Source organism: Phaethon aethereus (genome assembly GCF_964289735.1).
Source record: "Phaethon aethereus genome assembly, chromosome: 3".
NCBI classification, from domain to species: Eukaryota; Metazoa; Chordata; class Aves; order Phaethontiformes; family Phaethontidae; genus Phaethon; species Phaethon aethereus.
Window position 1 is genome coordinate 6760410 of NC_138576.1, and position 19596 is coordinate 6780005.

Here is a 19596-nt window from a genome sequence, read left to right on the forward strand (position 1 = left end):
TACACAAACATTCCCATGAAAATGTGTTTTCATGGGAACAAGAATACAAGCAAAGCATTGAACATTCCTTCTACCTAACTGAGCAAATGCCTGTCACTGCCATACTTCCCTGTCAAGGAATAGTGCTTGTTGGTAGATTGTTACTGTCAGCTTGGCTTCTTATAGATGTACTTTCTTAAGAAATAATTTGCCTGACATTCCTTACTGAATGTATGCATGCGCTAATGCATCTAGCTGTTGGTGGGTGGTTCTTGAACAAAGGTTTCTTGTAAGCTGCTGTATAGGCTACTGTGTTGCACAATACTGCTTTCTGATGTTTGCTTTTTGAAAAGTTCCTTTCTGAAGTGCTTTTTGTTTTTTCTTTTCTCTAAGAAAAGTTGAGGGTATCTTATTTTGTGGGGGCAGGAGTCTCTTTTTTTTTCCCCCCCCCTCTGTAGGGGAACATAGTTGTGTTTGCTGTTATAAAGCAATGGTAAAAGCTGGAATAAAGATTTGGCTGGCATGTACTGAGCAGTGTTTTGTTAATGACTTCTTCTTTCCCTATGCGTGAGCCCAGATGCTGTGTGCATACTTTCTTCAACTGTTCTACTGCAGCTAGATGTAGCTATGCACATTCTGCAGTTACCAGTTCTGTTCTGATGCTGAACAGCTCTCTAGAGCACTGTGAGCTGTGGTGAAGGCTTTGAAACATCACACAGCCATCTACAAAATAGAACTTGTATTTATGATGTGGCCTTAATGGCACTAATGAAAGGTGAAGCTTTTCCTATAAATATGAAGCAGACCTAGTAGAATGCTTTTGCTGCTGCATGTGTAGAGTGTAGTAAGGACTTCTTAAACAGCTGCAGCTTATCTCACCTTTTATTGTCTACCTCATGTGTTGAAAAAGGGTTTCTATTGTCTAGTCCTGTTCCATGCTCCTGTATAGTATAGGTTCTTCATCCCCTTCAGAGGCGATGGATTTGTCATGTTGCCATAATGTTTTAGGAACCCAACAACTCTGACAACGTAATAATCTGGCTGAGTACCACTAGTTCTCCAGGGTTAGTGCTCACCCAGTAGGAAAAACATGTGTGTTGACTCCCTTAATAGAGACAATACATGATGGTAGGCTGGAGAGAATTTAATTAAATTCTGAAAAACAAGTCTTGGATGTTGTTGCAATCTCATGTTAAGATCCCAGATTATATAAATAATTAATTAATCTGTTAACTGCTTTGCTTGTTCCACTTGCTTCAGTTGTTTTTGTAACCTGATTTTGAAACAAATAGGCTACAGTTAGAAGTAGTCCCCCTTTTGCAAGGCTTACTAATTTAGCATGTGGCAGCTTGAAAGAGTTTGATTTTTCAGAACAAGAGCCGCCTTTAGCCAACCACGTAGTCAACTGCTTCTACTGACAGATACAGACAGCAATGCTAGTACCTGGACAAAGATGAGTGGAGAGTATTACAATGTTGAGATACATCAAGATGATTAAGCAATGGTCACATACTCCCTTTTTAAAGAGAGTGGTAGAAGTGACACATTTCTTGTGTAACTTCACCTACAACACTGTGACTGAGTGATAGTGGTAACAGATTAAAGAGAGAGGCACTGCTTAGAGCTTTGCCTAAGGGGAATTACAGTTGCTCCAACAAGAGTGACTGTTTCAGCAGCTTTTGGAATGGAAACATCCTCTGAGTATGGTAGTAAACACAGATCTTAAATGTAAGTGAGTGGATTAAGTTCATATGAGAAGTCATGTGTCTGAACAAACACCTTTTCTGCTGTGATCTTAAACAATTCCTGTAATTCACTTAGGGAAGTGATTGTGCCCCTGTACTCGGCACTGGTGAGGCCGCACCTTGAATCCTGTGTTCAGTTTTGGGCCCCTCACTACAAGAAGGATGTTGAGGTGCTTGAGCGTGTCCAGAGAAGGGCAACAAAGCTGGGGAGGGGGCTGGAGCACAAGTCTGATGAGGAGCAGCTGAGGGAACTGGGGTTGTTTAGTCTGGAGAAGAGGAGGCTGAGGGGAGACCTTATCACTCTCTACAACTACCTGAAAGGGGGTTGTGGCGATGAGGGTGTTGGTCTCTTCTCCCAAGTAACTAGTGATAGGACAAGAGGAAATGGCCTCAAGTTGCGCCAGGGGAGGTTTAGATTGGATATTAGGAAAAACTTCTTCACTGAGAGGGTGGTCAGGCATTGGAACAGGCTGCCCAGGGAGGTGGTGGAGTCGCCATCTCTGGAAGTGTTCAAAAAACGTGTGGATGTGGCGCTTCAGGACATGGTTTAGGGGACATGGTGGTTCTGGATTAATGGTTGGACTTGATGATCTTAAAGGTCCTTTCCAACCTAGTGATTCTGTGATTCTGTAGCTTTTACAGTGGCTCATTAAAGACCACCTTCTGATTAGAAGGAGCAAAAAAACCTGTTCCAACTCCCAACTGTTATCAGAGCACAGATGAAATGCTAAGTAGTTTTAATAACAAAGTAAAGAGATTTTTTTTTTTCCTACACTGTAAAAAAGGCTGGCTGGATACAAACTGACTTAAAGTTTGGTAACTGAATTACCTGGAGCTTAATCTCTCTCTGGAAACTTGATTCTAAGTCAAAATCAGAAAGAGTGTTTAAGTTACCATCAAGTGACATTTCCCCCCCTCCCCAGCTGCCTATAAAGCAGAAGTTACCCTGCTGCAGTGTTTCAGAGAATACTGCTAACTTGTTTGAACTAAAACCTCTCTACATTTTCACAATAATGTAACCTAATGCTTTTTTTTTATTCCACACCCCAAAAGCTGTGTGGGAGGCCAATGCTATCGCATATCTGAGCAATGTCTGGCCAACATTAGTGTCGTGATGTCTGTGGCATTTTCAGTACTTCTTTGTATTCCTTATTCAGGTTCAGCTGGAGGTAAGTCAATATTGGTGCCAGGAATAACATTGGGTCCTATGCCATCCACAAGAGAATCCCACTTATCGAAATCTTTCTTAAGACCTATAAAATGGGGGAAAGAAAACCCAAGTAGTAATGAATTAACTAGTCAGCTTTTTGTAAAGCTACACTGAAAAATCAAATTACAGATGAATCAACTCAAAGTAGGGCAGGCATAATGTTTTAAGGGGGGAAGAATGACACTCCAGATTTTTATGTATTACAACAAAAGTGCAATGTTCCTCCTCTGAATTGCTTAGATTACAAAAGTAACTAACAAACCTCTAGAAAAAGTCTGACTTGTTTTTCCTACTTAAACTTTTCTGACACATTTATGTTTGATCTTGTTATAAACAGAATGGTTATGTAAAAAGCTTTGTAGGAATTAAGTATTAATTTAACTTCATACTTTGATGTAAACAGATACTTACTCAAATGTTTCTGCAGGAAGGCTAATGAAGCATGATTGCTTATATCAATAGCTTCATTTGGATCTATTTCTCCTTTTAATTTGAAAAATCTTCCAATGATTTCTCCACTCACGAAGGTGAAGTCAGGAAAGCTCTGATGCACTGACCCCCTGCAAACAGAACAATGATCAACAGGCTTATAAGAATGCAGTTGTCTAATTAAAAGATGCCACAGGTTGCAGAGACTTCTTCAAAGACAGTCACACATCTTATGCTGTCTTATTTAGCAGAAGATGATAAAACAGTTTAATCTCATGAGCATGCAAAAGGGAGGAAATTTTGTACATGCTTACTGCAAGTCACTATAATTGCAACAAAGAGTAGGCCTGTTAAAACTTCAAGTTGTCTCTCTGCTCCAAGTGTAAGGTGTGTTATAGAGCCATCCACTGCTCTGTAGGCAGTGCTTGCACTAGGTGAGTGTGTAATTGCACCCAGAAAGCGATTTAAAGTGTTCAAACACAGATGGTGCCTGAGGCCCAGAGCAGAACTCATGCCCCAGGGCAGGAATGCACACCTTGGAGCATATGAAACTTGGGGTTACTGGCTGCTTTGAGAGAGGTCTCTTGTCTCCACTGTCGGGGACATACTGCTGTCTAATTTAAACATGCAGCGAAAACCTGTGCCACGAGGAAGTCGTGACTGTCTTTCTGCAGTTACATGTAACTAACAGCTCCAACAAGAGAGTAAAGATTCATCTTCAGACACAGAAATGATGGATCCTGGACACTTACTTGATAGTGATCATTTTCTTGTCATTGGAGCCGAGCTTCTTCATCTTTAAGATATTATCAGCCCACTGGAATTTTTCAGAGTTGATAAAAAGCAGTGGTTGCTGGACACTGTTTTGGTAAATGTCATCGCCTACTGGGAGCATCCATGCATCAAGGGCAATGCCACACCTGTCAAAAACAACTGGATATTGTCACAGAAGCAGAAAGCTTTGTATGCAAGTTCTCAGCATACTTTGATTTGCAGGGGACACGGGAAAGAGAAACTCTTTCTGATACTGAGGTAAACAGGTTAATGAATTATTTTGTTTCCAAATTATTTCTACTCTAGGGGAAGAGAATTCATCCATTACTGCATTTGTTGGTCTCCAGTGCCAGGTGCAGCTGGCATAGGAGCTTCTGCAGGGTCCCACGGTACCATGATATAATATGATACAACTATTATGTTCCACTATAGCCCCACAGTTGAAAGAAGCATGACTTGAGAAAACAGGACATGCCAAACAAAACTTTTCTTCAAGAACTAATTAGTAGTTGGGGGATCTCAGCTAAGGTCCTCTGCTCCAGAACTCTCAAGTGCCAAATGTCTCTTGCCTTGTTTTACATACTTACCTGAATCTTATTTCTTTGCTGAGACTCTCAATAACTGTAGCACCACCAAAAGAGTGTCCCATCACAGCTATTCTGCTAGTATCAACAGAATCCTGTCAAAAAAATCCAGGTGCTGTAAGAGACTTTCTTTCCCAACCTTTTTTTTTTTTTTTTTAAGGGAATAATTTTTTAGGCAACAGATCCTATTGAAGTAGAAGAGCATCATTTCATCTCCATTACTATCTATCCAGTTTGGTATGGCCTGAGAATATGTTCATACATCTATGGTATGATCTTCAGAATAGTTTACAGGAACCAGTTAGAAATGGAAGAGGGAAATCAGAAGCATTATTAGATGTTTAACAAAATGCAGTCACTGCCTTTCACTTACCTTTAGGCTATTCCAGTCAAAGTTTGAATTTAGCACATTTGTTACTTCCTCTCCTGAATTGATATTAAGAATGAGGTTGAGAGCTTTGATACACTCCTGCGCTCTTTGCTGCACCTGGAAAGAAAGAGATGTTGGGGCAGAGCAGTGGAAGGAATTATCAGACAACTGCTAGGCTTGCTGGTGCTCTGGACACAAGACTTAGTCTGATTTTTTTCCCCTCTAAATGTCTGCTATAGTAATGACTATTCTGAAGTCCAGAATGGGTCTATAAAACGGAACTCTGATAAGGTCTGACCAACACAAAACCGACTTTTGGAGCGCCAATAAGTTGAAGCTCGTGCACAGACTCTCTGCACAAGGAAGAATATATCCCTATAACACGCGCCAAAGACCTTCAACTCCTTCGTCCTGTCACTACTTGGAGAAGGGGTTGTTGGGATGTACAAAGGCTTAAGTTACACAACTACAAGGAAGGCTGACTGGCTGCTCCTCCTCATGCTCACTTTGATAAGCAAATGTCATTGTATCACTTGCCTCATCTGCACGACAGCTTTGAAACTGTCTTTCTACTGGATAAATCCAAAATAAGAAAAATCCAAGAAGCCCTTCTCATTTTATATACATACACATTCTTGAAAACTGTAGTTAAGCTGTTGCAAAAAGGTTTTCATTGGTTGGTATAAGAAGTGGTTTTGATTTTTATATTTTAGAAAAATAAAAGCTTTAAAAAGAACCAAAGAACAGTAGTATCCTTGGGAACCACAGTGTTTAGGCAACCAGCAAGATATCTGTGCATCACTGAATTTCAAATAAATCACTATCTCGTGACTTCTCTACTAGTGAAATTTGCAGGCAACAGCTTCTGGAAGTTATTTGCAAGCTCAGACATTAAGTATTTAGGCTCGTAAGTAGGATGTTGTATGTACACAGGAAATGACAATTGTACTGCTGCTGTCTGTATGGCCCAGGGAGATAAAGAGAAACACCTCCCTGGCTGAGTTTGCATTAGCTGGAAGAAAACATATTTTAAAGGTCAAGTCCATGCTTGGAGGAGCTTGTCAGTATGGCCATATCGTATCTAGCATGGGTGCTGCTTATAATCAGGGAGTCTGCATTGTTTATTTCTATAAGCCACGTTAAAGTGTGTTGAAGATGATGAAGCAAACATCCCCCTTAGAGCAGCCACGATCCATCTTGCTATCCAACAGTAAGCAAAACCTGAAGCAAGCCTAAGGCCACACAAATACCTGAATTCAACTCTGCGGCACTTAAAGACTGGGCTGGGCAGAAGAAGTGTGAAGGCATAGAAAAGAAACAGAAAGTTGAGTGGAATCAGAGGAGAAACAGCTGACTAAGGTCAACAGTGCAACTTCATGAGACAGCTTTGTTGAGGAAGTAAGTAGTTTGTGCTCTGAAGAAAGCTGTTGTTGGCTTTCCCATCTTCAGGAACATAGGACTTGATGCATTTCTACATATCCCGAGTCATGGCAGAAGACTGCAGACATGGCCAAAGGAAAAAAGTCTGCTAATTAGTCCTAAACACACCACTCCTGCCTCACATCCTAGAGCACAGACCTAGGATCAGTACCTGCTTATGGCGCAAACAGCGCTCTTCCTCTCCAGTTTTTAGTTTCCTGTAGTAGATCCACTCCTTCTCCATGTTTGATGTAGACTCTTCCTGTGGTTCAGAAACTGACTTTTTTTTACAATAATACGTTGCAGAAGCAGATTCATCTCTGTAATGTCAACAAAGGGTTATTTCTGGGGATGAATTCCATTTGGTTTGAGATGAAGTCAGCAGAAGTTTTAGATTTCACTTATCTCAAGAGATCCAAGCTACCAATCAGTGCTGCTGCAATCACAACTGAGTGTAGACAGAGTTTCTAAATAATGCAATAACCCCACCAAAACTCCCGCTTCCTTTATATTCTCCAGGTTCTAACAATGAGAGAAAAATAGCATGCCTGAAGAATGACAAATGATATCTATCATGGGACTTATCATTCAAGGGCATATCTAAGCAAATCCCCTTTGCTTAGGTAAGAGTTAAGCTAGAGAAACAGGGGGATGGGCAGGGCTGAAGAAGATATGTTTCTTTTTTAAAAAAATCGTAAGTTCTTCTTTACAATAAATAACATTCTATTCAATGTGAGAATGTTCCTTTCCATCAGAAGTCAAAAACGGGCGGTATACGCACCTGTGCTCCACAGCAGCCACTATAAAGCCCTGGGAAGCCATCTCTATGCAAATAGCAGAATAGATTGTCCTGCAATCAAAACCACACTCTGGTGAGACATATGCATACATAATTATTTCAATTTCACTGCTCTTTAAACATTGACCACACTACATACGCGCTAGTCCCCATTCAGTATTTCTCCTGTTTGAATTTGCTAGCCACTAGAGCAGGCTTGTGTATGCCAGCCACCAAAAAGTCTGCTCACAAAACCTTGTTGCTGTTTTACTATCTATTCAGAAGGAAAAATTCTAATGATTTTTAAAAAGTAGCACATATGATACTTCGCATCTTCAAAGAGCTGTCCAAAACCAACTAGCTAATCTTCACAACACGCTTATGGACTGGTAAACACCTTCACCCCTAAAATACAAAGAGAAAACACAAATAAATCCATCAACCCTGCTTTTATTTACTGCTGTTGATTTTAGTGGAGGCATACTGATACACAGCAGCCAGTTCTTCAAATCTATTTCAACTCCACAGGGATCTCACCACCCTACTGAAAATCTGTTCAGAACCATCCTTGGAAACTGCTGTCTCCACAGCCGACAAAAACAGTTTGTCAACAAACTGTGGAATTACCGAAAAGCTCCAAGTCCATGGGAAAAAACGAGGAGTGGGTATTTTTCTCCCGGCTTAAAAGCAGCATTTGACTTTGCAGGACAGGTCACGGAACCTAGATAAAAATCAAAGCATATGTCATTATTACTGAAATGAGAGAAAGCGTTTGTTCCTGTGGGAGAGATCCCAAGAGTCTGGTGACCACTGATTTGAGAGCGGTCATCTGAAGATAAGGTACCAAATCTCATCCTTAAAATGCAGAAGGCAAATAAGAATCTGATTCTGAAAATACTTTCTACTTGGCAGAAGATACTTTCCTTCTCCTCCTTCCATCTACAACCTGGCACAAGGCCTGCCTATCTCTTAAATCCTGTAAGAGCAGATTTTCAAGAATAGTCAGGTATCCAAGTCTCATTGGTATTCAGACCTTAGTATCTATCTGACCTTTGTATATTTGCACATTTCCCTGTGGGATTTAAATCCCAACACATAGGTGCAGCTTACCCAAGCTCTTCCTAGAGCAAATTACCCAGACACTCCTATTCATAGCAGTCAGGGACTGTGGGTCTGCCTGAGAACTGGGTCAAATTCAGCACTAAGCCTCACTACACAAACCCATCCCAAACAAACATACTTATTTGGGAAAAGCTATTTGTTAGTCCTGCAGCAATAACACACGGCTCACGGAGCAGAGAGGCAGTGACCTACACACAGAGCTCATGCCCTTGCACTAGTCGAGGAATAAAACCAGAACCAGTCTTACCAACATAGTACTGGAAAAGCCTTTCTCCTACAACTCGGTACATATTAAGGAAGTCAGAGAGTCCCTGGTAGTACTCTTTATCTGGAATCCATGGTGCCTCTTCATTATCTGTGGCATCGCACGATGGATAATACAGGCGCAAGAAGCTTCCCTGGGATTAGGGGGGAAAAAAAACCACACAGGAAGATTGATATTTATTTTTATATGGCAGAGAAAAAGGAAGATAAAAACACTTATGCTGAGCTTCAGATGCAAGAATGACACCTCAAAAGAATTAAAAGAATCTCACAAGAAAATTACTATCCTATACAGGCTTTGATACCAATGCCATGCCACTATCTTTTTGTCCCTGCAAAGAATTTAAAGTAGCATAACTGTTGGCATCAAGGTAGAGATACACATGACCTTCTCTAGGTTAGCCCATGGTTGATTCAAAATGTTCCATTTAATTAAATTAATCATTACAAACACTCACAACCTATTTGCTCTATTTCTGCATCTTGCTGGATCTTATCTTCTGTCCTCCTCACTATGCCTCCCTTCAGGGAATGGTACGATAATGCAGTTTGATTAGTTTACAGGGGTGATTGTGTCCCCTTTACCTTTCCAGCTGTCATTGCTTTCTTTGCACCACTGAGTCTCGTGTATCTGTTACTCGCCCAATTCAGCTTTCTAAACTGGGGGGGAAAAAGAAGTATATTCTTCCACTGGGTTAGCAAGACAGATTTTACCCCGAGACTAGTTTCTGGAAGTGTGGTCCAGCTGCGGAAATAAGGGTAGAGTCAGGGGCATGGTCTCAACATGGCTATAGTGTTCCTGGCTAAACTCAGCAAAAGGTAGAGAGTGAAGCTCTGGGGCAGCGGCACAGCAAAGGAGTTCAATATATTGCCTCCCTCCTCATCAAGATGTTTACAAACAGCTGTAGTGATCCATCTTTCTAAACACAATTTTTTTAACCTGGGTTTTATCTGCCTCCATTTCTTACCACCGCTTTGAATCTGTCTGCACTCCAGGTCTTCCAGGAAACCACACCAGCTTTCCACATTCACGTGGACCATCCATGACCCCATTGCCAGTATTTTTCCTACACAGACAGCAGCAATGTACCAACAGCACACCTTAAAGCAGACCTCCTAGCAGATGAACTGTGTGCAGTTTGCATTCTTACTTCCTGGTTTGCAAGGGAATTTGCGACACACTATTCATATTCACTATCTTGCTCCAACTGTACTTTTTTTTTTTTTCCCCACGAGTTAAGTCTAGGGCGAAAAAGAACATGAGCTTTGGGACCTGTCAGAGCAAGTCTAGAGGAGGCCATAAAAATGATCCAAGGGATGGAACACCTCTGCTGTGAGGACAGGCTGAGAGAGTTGGGGTTGTTTAGCTGGAGAAGAGAAGGCTCTGGGGATACCTTATTGCAGCCTGACAGTACTTCAAGAGGGCACAAAAGAAAGATGGGGACAGACTTTTTAGAAGGGCCTGTGATAGGACAAGGGTAATGGTTTTAAATGGAAAGAGGGCAGATTTAGACTAGATATAAGGAAGAAATTTTTCACCATGAGGGTGGTGAAACCCTGGCCCAGGTTGCCCAGAGAGGTGGTAGATGCCCCATCCCTGGAAACATTCCAGGTCAGGCTGGACGGGTCTCTAAGCAACCTGATCTAGTTGAAGATGTCCCTGCTCATGGCAGGGGGGTTGGACTGGATGACCTTTCAAGGTCCCTTCCAACCCAAACTATTCTATGATTCTAAGATTCTATGAATAAAGGCTGGTTTCTTGAACGCTGATGTATCAGTTTCATATACAATGTGTACAAAAAGCGTGTTTAGTGAAGCTTGTTTCTATTTACTTATCAAACTTAAAGCAACCTTTGACACAAAGGCCATTAACGAAGAAATCATCAAATCTTCATCCATAATGAAGTAGTGAAATTAATTTGATCCCAGAATAGTCCCAGTGAACTTTCCCGGGTGATTAAATGCCTACCAGAAAGGAAAGAGGTTCATTATCTATGCCTGAGAAAACTGTAATTATACAGATTGCTTATCTAAGAAAAACATACGGGCTGATCACAAAGAGAAACTAATCGCTTCTTAGTGCTAATACAGAGTAAATGCAGTAAAGGATAGCGAAGGAAGGAGATGAATAACCACTACAAACTGATCACAAGTTCCACTACACCTGGCTAGTCTGAGGAGTAAAACCACAGTGTAAATGCAGGCATATTCTCACAGGAAAATTAAAACGCAAGAGGGTTAGAAAGGGAAGGCCCTAAGTGAGCTCATCAGCTGGCTATTTACTGTTCCATCTTCGTATCATGGCTTCTCTCTGTACTAACCACTTGCAGAACTGACACTCTTCTTTTTCAGCTAGATAAAATTGCAAGAAGACATCTCATGCTTTACCCGGCAGTTGAAACATTACATACACTCATAGAATCATGGAATAGTTTGAGTTGGAACGGACCTTTAGAGGTCATCTAGTCCAACCCCCTGCAGTAAGCAGAGACATCTCCAACTAGATCAGGTTGCTCAGAGCCCAGTCCAACCCAACCTGGAATGTTTCCAGGATGGGGCATCTACCACCTCTCTGGGCAACCTGGGCCAGGGTTTCACCGTCCTCACTGTGAAACACTTTTTCCTTATATCACCATCCAACCGTGCCAAATCCCATTGGGATCCTTGTGATGAGAACAGCTACAGTCACAGAGACTGTGCGTGGAGTCTCCCTAGGAGCCCAACGCAGAAGGGAGTGGTGGGGTGGATGGGGGGAACCCTGTGGGTCCTGGGAGGACACAGTTTCTCTGTGGTATCTTGCGTAGGGGAATCGGGAAGCTAAGGATATTAGGAGGAAGGAGGAAGTAGCCATGGGCAAGACTTGCAGGTTACATCCATCTGGTAAATAGAACCAATTCCTGGAGACACCTGACATTTCCTGAGCTGTGCCCTGTACACATCCTACATTGGGACAGAAAGCTCAGCTGTGAGTGTTAGCCTTGGAGCACCCCTGCACACAGACAAGATCTTCTGTTTGATTCATCTGTAAAACTACAGCAAGCTGTTTCACTAACATTGTGGCTTAAATCCAAAGGAGGAAGAACCAAGGGCTTTACCTCCACTGCATTTTCTGTCATCAGGTCTGTACATCCAACCAAGTGCGGTCCCTTTCCTTTGGGGATCCTGTAAAACTTCTCAGTGCTGCTGCTCCCCATTTCCATTGATGCCTTCACTGACAAACCTGGGGAAAAAACACAAACCAAATCAAGAGACTGCCATGGCCTGTGTGACCAGATCACCTACGCTGAAAAAAATTCAGCATGTTGAAGATCCAGGAGTAGGAAATTCAAGCTTGATACAAAATCTGCTTATGAGAATCATAGATCTGAAATCCCAAGTCACAAGCCTGACCTGCTTTATTGGGGAATTTCCTTGGAGCAGTATCCTGAATCCCAAGGGTCAGACAACACCGTGCACTGAAGACAGAAAGGGAGGATATGTTTGGCTGGGGACGCCATGATAGCAGCCAGGAGGCCGAGGTGCTGCGGTGCAGGGCAGCAGCAGTCTCACTGCATGGGCACAATCAGGGAAACGCAAGCCCAAGAGCGGCAAGTTTTGGGCGCGAGGGCAGCTCCCTCCGGGCTAGGCTACCACCTCCAGCCGCTCCTCCTGTACGCACGGCAGACAGGCAAATTCTCGCAGCTCCTCGATAGCCAAAACCAGCTTACGCATCTGGGGGAGAAGGCTATCACGGGGAAAACCATCGCTGTAGCCATTTTTCCAAGAGAAGCATGAAGAAGCATGGACTTGATCGCTGGAGAGATAGAAGGAAGGGGATCCTCCCCGAGCGGGGGAGGTTGTTGGGGAGGTCTGACCGCCCCCAGCCCGCACCTGGGGTGACACCTCCGAGCCCGGCTGGCCGCGGGGACGGGCAGAGCGGCCAGGGGAAGCCGCCGCATCCCCGGCTAGGCAGCGGGCGTGAGCGGCACCCCCGGCCCCTCGCTCCGGCAGCCGGCGGGTGGTTTATCCGCCACGTTCTCCTCTCCCGGCGGCAGCAGCCCCGGCACAGCGCGGAAGAGACCCGGGGCCATCCCAAGCCCGCCACAGAAGTTCGGCAGAGCCGCCGGGCCAGGCCCCACGGCCTCCGGAGCGGGTCGGGCCTCCGGAGTGGGTCGGGCCTCCCCCGCCGGGGCGGTAGCGGCAGCGGCGGCGGGGCGCAGCGCGGCGGCTCCTCCCCGGAAGGGGCCGTCGGCCGCCGACGGCGCGGAGCTGCCCGGGAGGCCCCAAGATGGTGCGGAAGCTGAAATACCACGAGCAGAAGCTGCTGCGGCGGCTGGAGTTGGTGAGCTGGGAGGCGGCGGCGGGGAGCCTGGCCGAGGTAAAGGCGCTGCGGCGTTACCGGCTGGGTCGGCGGGAGGACTACGTGCAGTACAAGGCGCTGGCCCGCACGGTCCGCGCCTTAGCCCGCCGGCTCCGCGACCTGGGGCCGGCCAGCGCCGCCTTCCGCGCCCGCTGCGCTGCCGCGCTGCTGGAGAAGCTGTACGGCCTGGGGCTGGTGAACTGCCGGCGGTCGCTGGCCGCCTGCGAGACTCTCTCGGCCGCTGCCTTCTGCCGCCGGCGCCTGCCCTGCCTGCTGGTGAAGCTGCGGATGGCGCAGGATCTGCGCCACGCCGTCACCTTCGTGGAGCAGGGGCACGTCCGCGTGGGGCCCGAGGTGGTGACCGACCCCGCTCTCCTCGTCCCCCGCGCCGTGGAGGACTTCATCACCTGGGTGGACGCCTCTCGCCTCCGGCGAAAGGTGCTCGACTACAACCAGGAGCGCGACGACTTCGACCTGGGCGCCTAGGGCTGCGCTCTTCCGCGCCCCCCGTGGGACACGCGTGGGCGTACATCGCAGCGGTACTACCATCGGATACTCACGCCACCCTCCCCCCCACAACCACACCTGAAAGGGGCAAGCGCACTGACTGCTAGTAACCTAGTAACGTACGGACTGCTTCTGGCTCCCCGCCGCAGCCAACGCCTCCGGCCCTTCCACATCCATCGCGCCGAGAAAACATCCGAAAACGCCTGGCTCCATCACACCTGCGCCCCGCCGAGCCATAGCGCTTGGAAGGCCCTTGCCTGGTGGCAGGAGAGGACATGCTCAGGTTTAAGTGCTTGGCCTCTAATAATAGCAGCTGGATGGGGTTTTAAGCCTGGCCGAGCGGCTGTTTTAGGACTGAGTTTGGCAGCTTCACTGCTGCTTGCTCCGAAAGACTCCTGGTTCCTCCTTCAGCTGGCAGTAATGGCAGGAGCTGCTTCTGGAAGGGTTTTGTCTTGTTACCGAGGGACATGTATATGGGGGCAATGCGGGAGTTGTTTGGGGTCAGCAGTAAACAAAGAGGCCAAGCACTGCGTTTCTGGAACTGTAGAAGTTTTAGCCAAAAATGGAATTAAAAAGTGTTTAAAAAAAAAAAAGCCAACCTTATTTTCATGTGGAGGTTGCAATGGGAAGTTTGATACTCTGAGTTAGTATCTTTGTTGGGTGGGGCTCCGGCTGACGATTAGGCGTCATTTATGGAGCGGGATCTAACTGGGGAGGTGTTGGAGCGAAAGCTGTCCTGACCGTAACTGCTATTCGGGGGGGAACTTTTGGGTTTAGCACATAAGCCAAACAACAGTCGGTACCTGAGGGGAGCCTCAGGCCATCTGGGGCTGTTGGAAACTTTATTCGCCTTTGAAATAAAGAGCAGAAAAGCAAAAATAAAACAGTTTTAAGTTGCTGAAGAAATGTGTGTGCTATTCTATGATGTAATTTCTGTGAGGATTTCTTCTGATTTTTTTAAATATTCCAATAATGCCTGTTATCTCACAGAACTTTTCTTAATGTAACTTCTTTTATATAACTTCTTTGAGAAACTTTTTTTTTTTCAATGGCTACAAGGCTATTACTGAGTTATAAAGTGCTTTTTGCTAGAAATGCTTTCTTTCCCTTACCGAGGGCTACAAAAGGATTTGGCAGTAGGTTTAGGAGCAGAGCTGTGCCTGCCCATCCCACATCCAGAGGGCTGGAGTTCAGCTGCAGCCACCGCTCTGGGTCTGGACGCATTAGTGTGCCTTTTCTCAACAGGAGAGGTTTTAGGTGAGGGGTGTTTTGGGGGTATCGAATGACCAGAAACTGTCATCAGATATGGCTGGTTTTTAAAAAGCAAACTAAATGTTGAAATTCCTACCAATCTTATAAGCCAAATGGCTTAGAGCATTAACTTTTAAAGCAATAATAGATACCAAGAAAAGGACACAAAAGAGGTGGGGAAACCCCTTTGCTTATCCAATGAACTACTCCTGTTTGTACTTGAATTTACTTCAGTAAAACATCACCTTTAGCACCTTAACAACCTTTCTCAGGGCATGCACCTTGCTTACGGTAAGAAATACAAATTGAAAAGAAGTTTCACACCTGAAGCATAACTTTTCTTAAAACACCTTTCCAGCTTTCATGTAGAACAATGCCCATATTTCTTGGGAAATTCAGAAGGTCCCCAATCCAGCTGCAGGTAAAAATGCTGCATTTGCTCTGCTTTACTCTTTTGGGGGAATTTAAATAACAGCACAGTGACATGCCCTGTGGAGGGCATTCTACTGCTGCTCTGCCCAGTGTGTCCAGCCCTCAAAGAAAGCCGAAAAAGAAACCTCAAACCTCCAGCGTCCATGGGGCGGGGGGGACAGGGAGCTGTTAGTGTCAGTAGTTTACATCGTCAGCCTGTTCTTTTTGTCCTAAACCAACTTTTCATCATTCATCCGTGCACCTCCGGCTTTTTCTGTAGCAGAAGGAAAACAGCCCAAAAACCTGTAGGCTGTTAAATTACGCTGCAGCAATGGTAGTGGATTGATTTCCCTCGGATGCTGTGGGATAACGGCATCCATCGCCGCCGCTCTCCTCCTGCAGTACAGGAAATCAAATCCGTACGTGCTTTTTAAGAAATGCATGTGTCTTTTTATATATATGCCTCTGTGTGTCTTAAGTCTGGAAGTCTGTGGCCCTGCTAGTTTTACAGTAGCCAAGACCTGAGATGCGTGTCCTGCTCCTAAATTTTAATAGCCGGAGTACACATACTCCTTGGAGGAGAGCTGGGTCCGCTTCAAGTGCGATGAACAGAGCGTCGTCTTGATCTGAAAATGGAAGTCACTTCCAACAGCAGCACGTTCTTGCTCATGAATGCAACTAGGCAGATGATGGCTTCCTCGTGTTCAATGGTGTTTTTGACTTTACTTCACGGGTTTGATTTTGTTTGCCAGAACTGACGTGCTGTGGCATGGGCGGTTCCCGCAGCAGCTCTGGAGCCGGTGATTTAAAGGGCACAGGAAGCAGCTCCGACAGCCTTTCCCAGCACTTGCATAAACACGGAGGCTTTTTTTAAATTCCTCTATCGGTATAAATTGTCACCGGCTTCCATGGGTCCATGTGAGTTGGCACGAGGAGGCAATTTGGCACGGCGCTTTTTTGGGCTGGATCCTGCAAACTCTTTCCCCCTCAGCACTCCAGGGGCTTACGGTGGGAGAGCTTACACACATGCAAGCGGCAGGACAGGGCTGTGGGTGTCATTGTGCTTCTTCCCAGCACCTTGTGAAGTGGGTTTGCTGTTCCTCAGGCAGTTCAGGATCTCCATGAAGCTTGTGGGAAGTTACTGGTGGAAGAGGACAGAGGATGGTGGTGCTGGTGTCGGGGTGAGCCATCCCCACGCCTGACAGAACCTAGTCTCTGCTGCCTTCATGAGTGTCCATCCCAGCAGCTGGGGGCTGGAGAGGTGCCAGCTTCTCCAGCAAGGGAGGAAGGGGCTGCAGGGGGGCCGGGGCAGTGCAAAAGCCATCAGAGCAAACGGCAAGCAGTTCCCACGCAGGAGCTCTCGCTTGGATAGTGCACAGCAGTAAGGGAGGTTTTACCAGGGCCTACAGTTTTAGTTTGCCTTTTTTTTTTTTTCCTCCCTCCCCCCGCCCCTGACCTTGGCTTGTCCTTTATTTGAAGGCTGCCAAAGCAGGGGAGCTGAGCCTGGGAAGTGTGGGGGAGCTGAAGAAGAGAATCCTTCACACTGGGGCTTTTTGTGTTGCAGGGTGTAAATGGCTGAGGCTGCCACCGAAATGCAAATGTGTATTTTTCCACTGATCTGAGCTACTTTTTTTATTCCCAGTAAACAAGTATAACGCATGTTTTAAAGGCTGCTTCCCTCCAAATTCTTGGTGTAGCTTAGTGCAGAGGTAATGCTGACCTCAGCAGTTCGACGATAGCACATGGCCATGAGCACAGACAGCACACGAGGCTGGGGAAGGACAGTACGTCCCTCTCCTCATGGGGGATGGGAAATGGAGACTGAGAGAAGCCAAGGTGGAGCTGGACATTTCCCAGCCTTTCAGGTGATGCTCCTGCATCCCAGGTTAGGCCAGAGCCTCCCAGTCATGTCTCTGGGCACTTCCACGTACTCATGTCAGTAGCCCTCCACAGTGAGGTATTCCCCAGCGGATGGAGGTGTTGCTGTCCCCTTCTTGAGCTCTGAGTAATCTGTTTTAAGTACATCCCCTGCCTGATTTGTCACTGGAGGTTGAACCAAAGAGCCATTTCTTATCACTGGGTCATGGGATCAGCTTAGTCCCTACCCCAGGTACCAAACCATTTCAATATTCACTGGAGGAAAAAGCACCCTTAAGTGTTAAATGACAGCATTTACATGAAAGCCCCAGTTCTGGTCCCTGCTCTTAAATGCCCCATTTTAGGGATTGAAGCAACTCTTCTCACCCTTTGCTTGCTAGTTTGGACCTGAAGCAGGACCTGGGTAGTGGAAAACCTGTCTGCTGTGTGGTCAGGACGTGGGGACATCAGATGGAAGCAGCGGGCAGCAGCTTCAGAGTCAGCAGGAGGAGGCCCTTGGGTTCAGTCTTCCCATAAACGATGGAGCTTCTGGATCCAAGGGCTAAATCCAAGTGTGCCTCCTGCAGCGGGAGCTTCTCTTCTCACTTCTCTGCAAGCACGACTCTGCTGCAGAAAGGTCCCTTCCATGCTAATATTAGCTGATTTTGAAGAGATGAAGTGTTTGACTTCCAGCAGGCAGAGAAAAAGGCCAACCACTAATGACAGCCAGAGATGGAAATCTGAGCATCTCCAGTTTCCTCCCAGAGCTGCCCATTAGAGGATCCCGTGTGTCCCCAGCAGTAAGTCACAACAGCTTCTTGGCTGCCGTACGTAATGCCAGCGGGGTTGGCAAGTGCAAGTCTGGGTGGCATTGGCGCCCTTGCTTCCTACCCTGAGGAGCCACCACTGCTGCTCCCGGAGAGGCTCAGATGGCTGTGTCATGGGGTAAAGTATAGGCGGGCTCTCCCAGCGGGTTCGTCTGACTAACATTACAGTCCACCACCTTGTCACCTCTCTCTGAGCTCACTGGGCTTAAAACACACTGCATCCTAAAACCGCCGTCTCTCTCCCCACAGGCTCTAACAGCAGCCGGGGCGCAGGGTCCGGTGCAGGCGTCCACCTTACAGATGCTGGGTTTGGGGGAGATGAATGCTGTGCTGGCAGAGCACCCAAAAACTCCTGCTCTTTGTCCCTCTCAGCCTTCCAGAAGGATTTAGGTCGGGGAGGACCGCTGGAGGTCACCTAGTCCAAATGCCTGCTCAAAGCAGGACACACACTGGGGCTGCCTTGGTTTTCATGTCTCAGTGCTGGACACCTGAAGCAGAGTTTAATCACCCTCGCTGTGAATTGTTTTTTTTTCCCCCTTCCATCTAGTCTGAGTTTCCCCTGCTGCAGCCCGGGACTGCTGCTTCCCATCCCCATGCTGGGCACATCCGTGTCAGGAGGTGGGTTACTTTTATTCCCCATGGGAAAGCTCAGTTCACCTTTTCCCTGAACACTGGCCACACACAGCGGGGAAGTGGCACAGCCACCGTATCCCCCCCCGCAGCTCACCCGGAGTGAACTCCACCCCTCCGCAGGGACACGCAGGGATGTGGGGCCAGATGAGGGGCTGGAAGGGGGGAGGCGGAGGAGCATGAGCCCTCGAGGATTGGGAATGGGCTTCGGGAAGAGCAGGCTGAAGCCAGGGAGAGGGAGCGCTGGCGAGCTGCGCGACAGACTGCGCAGAAACTACTCAGCTCCTTAAAATCCCCTTCACGCCACCGTCGCTCCTCCCCATGCTCTCCCCAGAGCCTTTTTCCCCCCTTTAGCAGTGCCCGGCGCTCCACTTACCTGGTGTGCGGTGTCCCAGCTGCCCTCCGCTCCCACCCCAATGGCCGGAGGAGCAGGATGGACCCTTCGGCCGCCCACGGCCCTTGGGAGCTGGGCGAGAGGCAGCTGCTCCCGCAGGAGGACGTCTCTCTCGTGGGCAGACCGACTGCCGGGCTCTCCCCGAAGGGGAGGGACCAAACTTTGCCTTAGTTTTCATTTGAGACAATCTTTCTGGGAGAGATCTTCCCCGGGCCTGGAAAACAAGTTTCCGGCATGGAGCCATCCCCGAGAAACACTGCACGCCCCAGAGGGCCCCGCGGCTGCTCGGGCGCTGGGCCGGGCCTTTGCAGGGCCAGGGACGGGTTTAGATTCGGCCCCTTTGCTGTGAATTTCTGGCAGTCCTCGCGGCACTGCTGCGCGCCGGGGCGTAGGGCTGGGTCAAGCACCCGGATCCCCCTGAGACCCCCCCCGCCGGGTTGCCCCCCAGGAGGGGCTGCGGCCCTTAGGGCTGGGCGAGGAGGGAGGGGAGACCTGTCGCGGGGAGCACTGCAGTTTGGCTCAAGGACCCTCCGTAAAAATCCAGATATTTTCTCTGGCCTTATGAGAAGGAGATAACAAGCCCCTGAGGAAGCTGGTCCCACTTCTGGGTGCAGCTTCTGGAGCGGTTTGAGGTGGGTCAAGCGCAGGCCCCGGCCTACAGGGCGGATCTGCACCCCCCCTTTGCACAGCCCCGGCGTTTGCCCCC

The 19596-nt window shown here is 47.2% G+C and overlaps 2 protein-coding genes across 2 annotated transcripts; one reads left to right on the top strand and one right to left on the bottom strand.

Moving 5' to 3' along the window:
• Positions 1-2873: 2873 nt before the first annotated feature.
• Positions 2874-19134, bottom strand: PLA2G7 (phospholipase A2 group VII; the record flags this gene model as incomplete). Its single annotated transcript, XM_081997084.1, has 11 exons — positions 2874-2977; positions 3346-3494; positions 4116-4283; positions 4725-4816; positions 5095-5208; positions 6683-6830; positions 7292-7360; positions 7916-8009; positions 8658-8808; positions 11770-11894; positions 18873-19134. 11 exons carry the CDS (start codon positions 19132-19134, stop codon positions 2874-2876), a joined length of 1476 nt encoding a protein of 491 aa, XP_081853210.1.
• Positions 12942-13499, top strand: IMP3 (IMP U3 small nucleolar ribonucleoprotein 3; the record flags this gene model as incomplete). The annotated part of the gene is made up of 1 exon (XM_081997750.1): positions 12942-13499. The coding sequence occupies one exon, from the start codon at positions 12942-12944 to the stop codon at positions 13497-13499; it is 558 nt and encodes a 185-aa protein (XP_081853876.1).
• Positions 19135-19596: the final 462 nt, after the last annotated feature.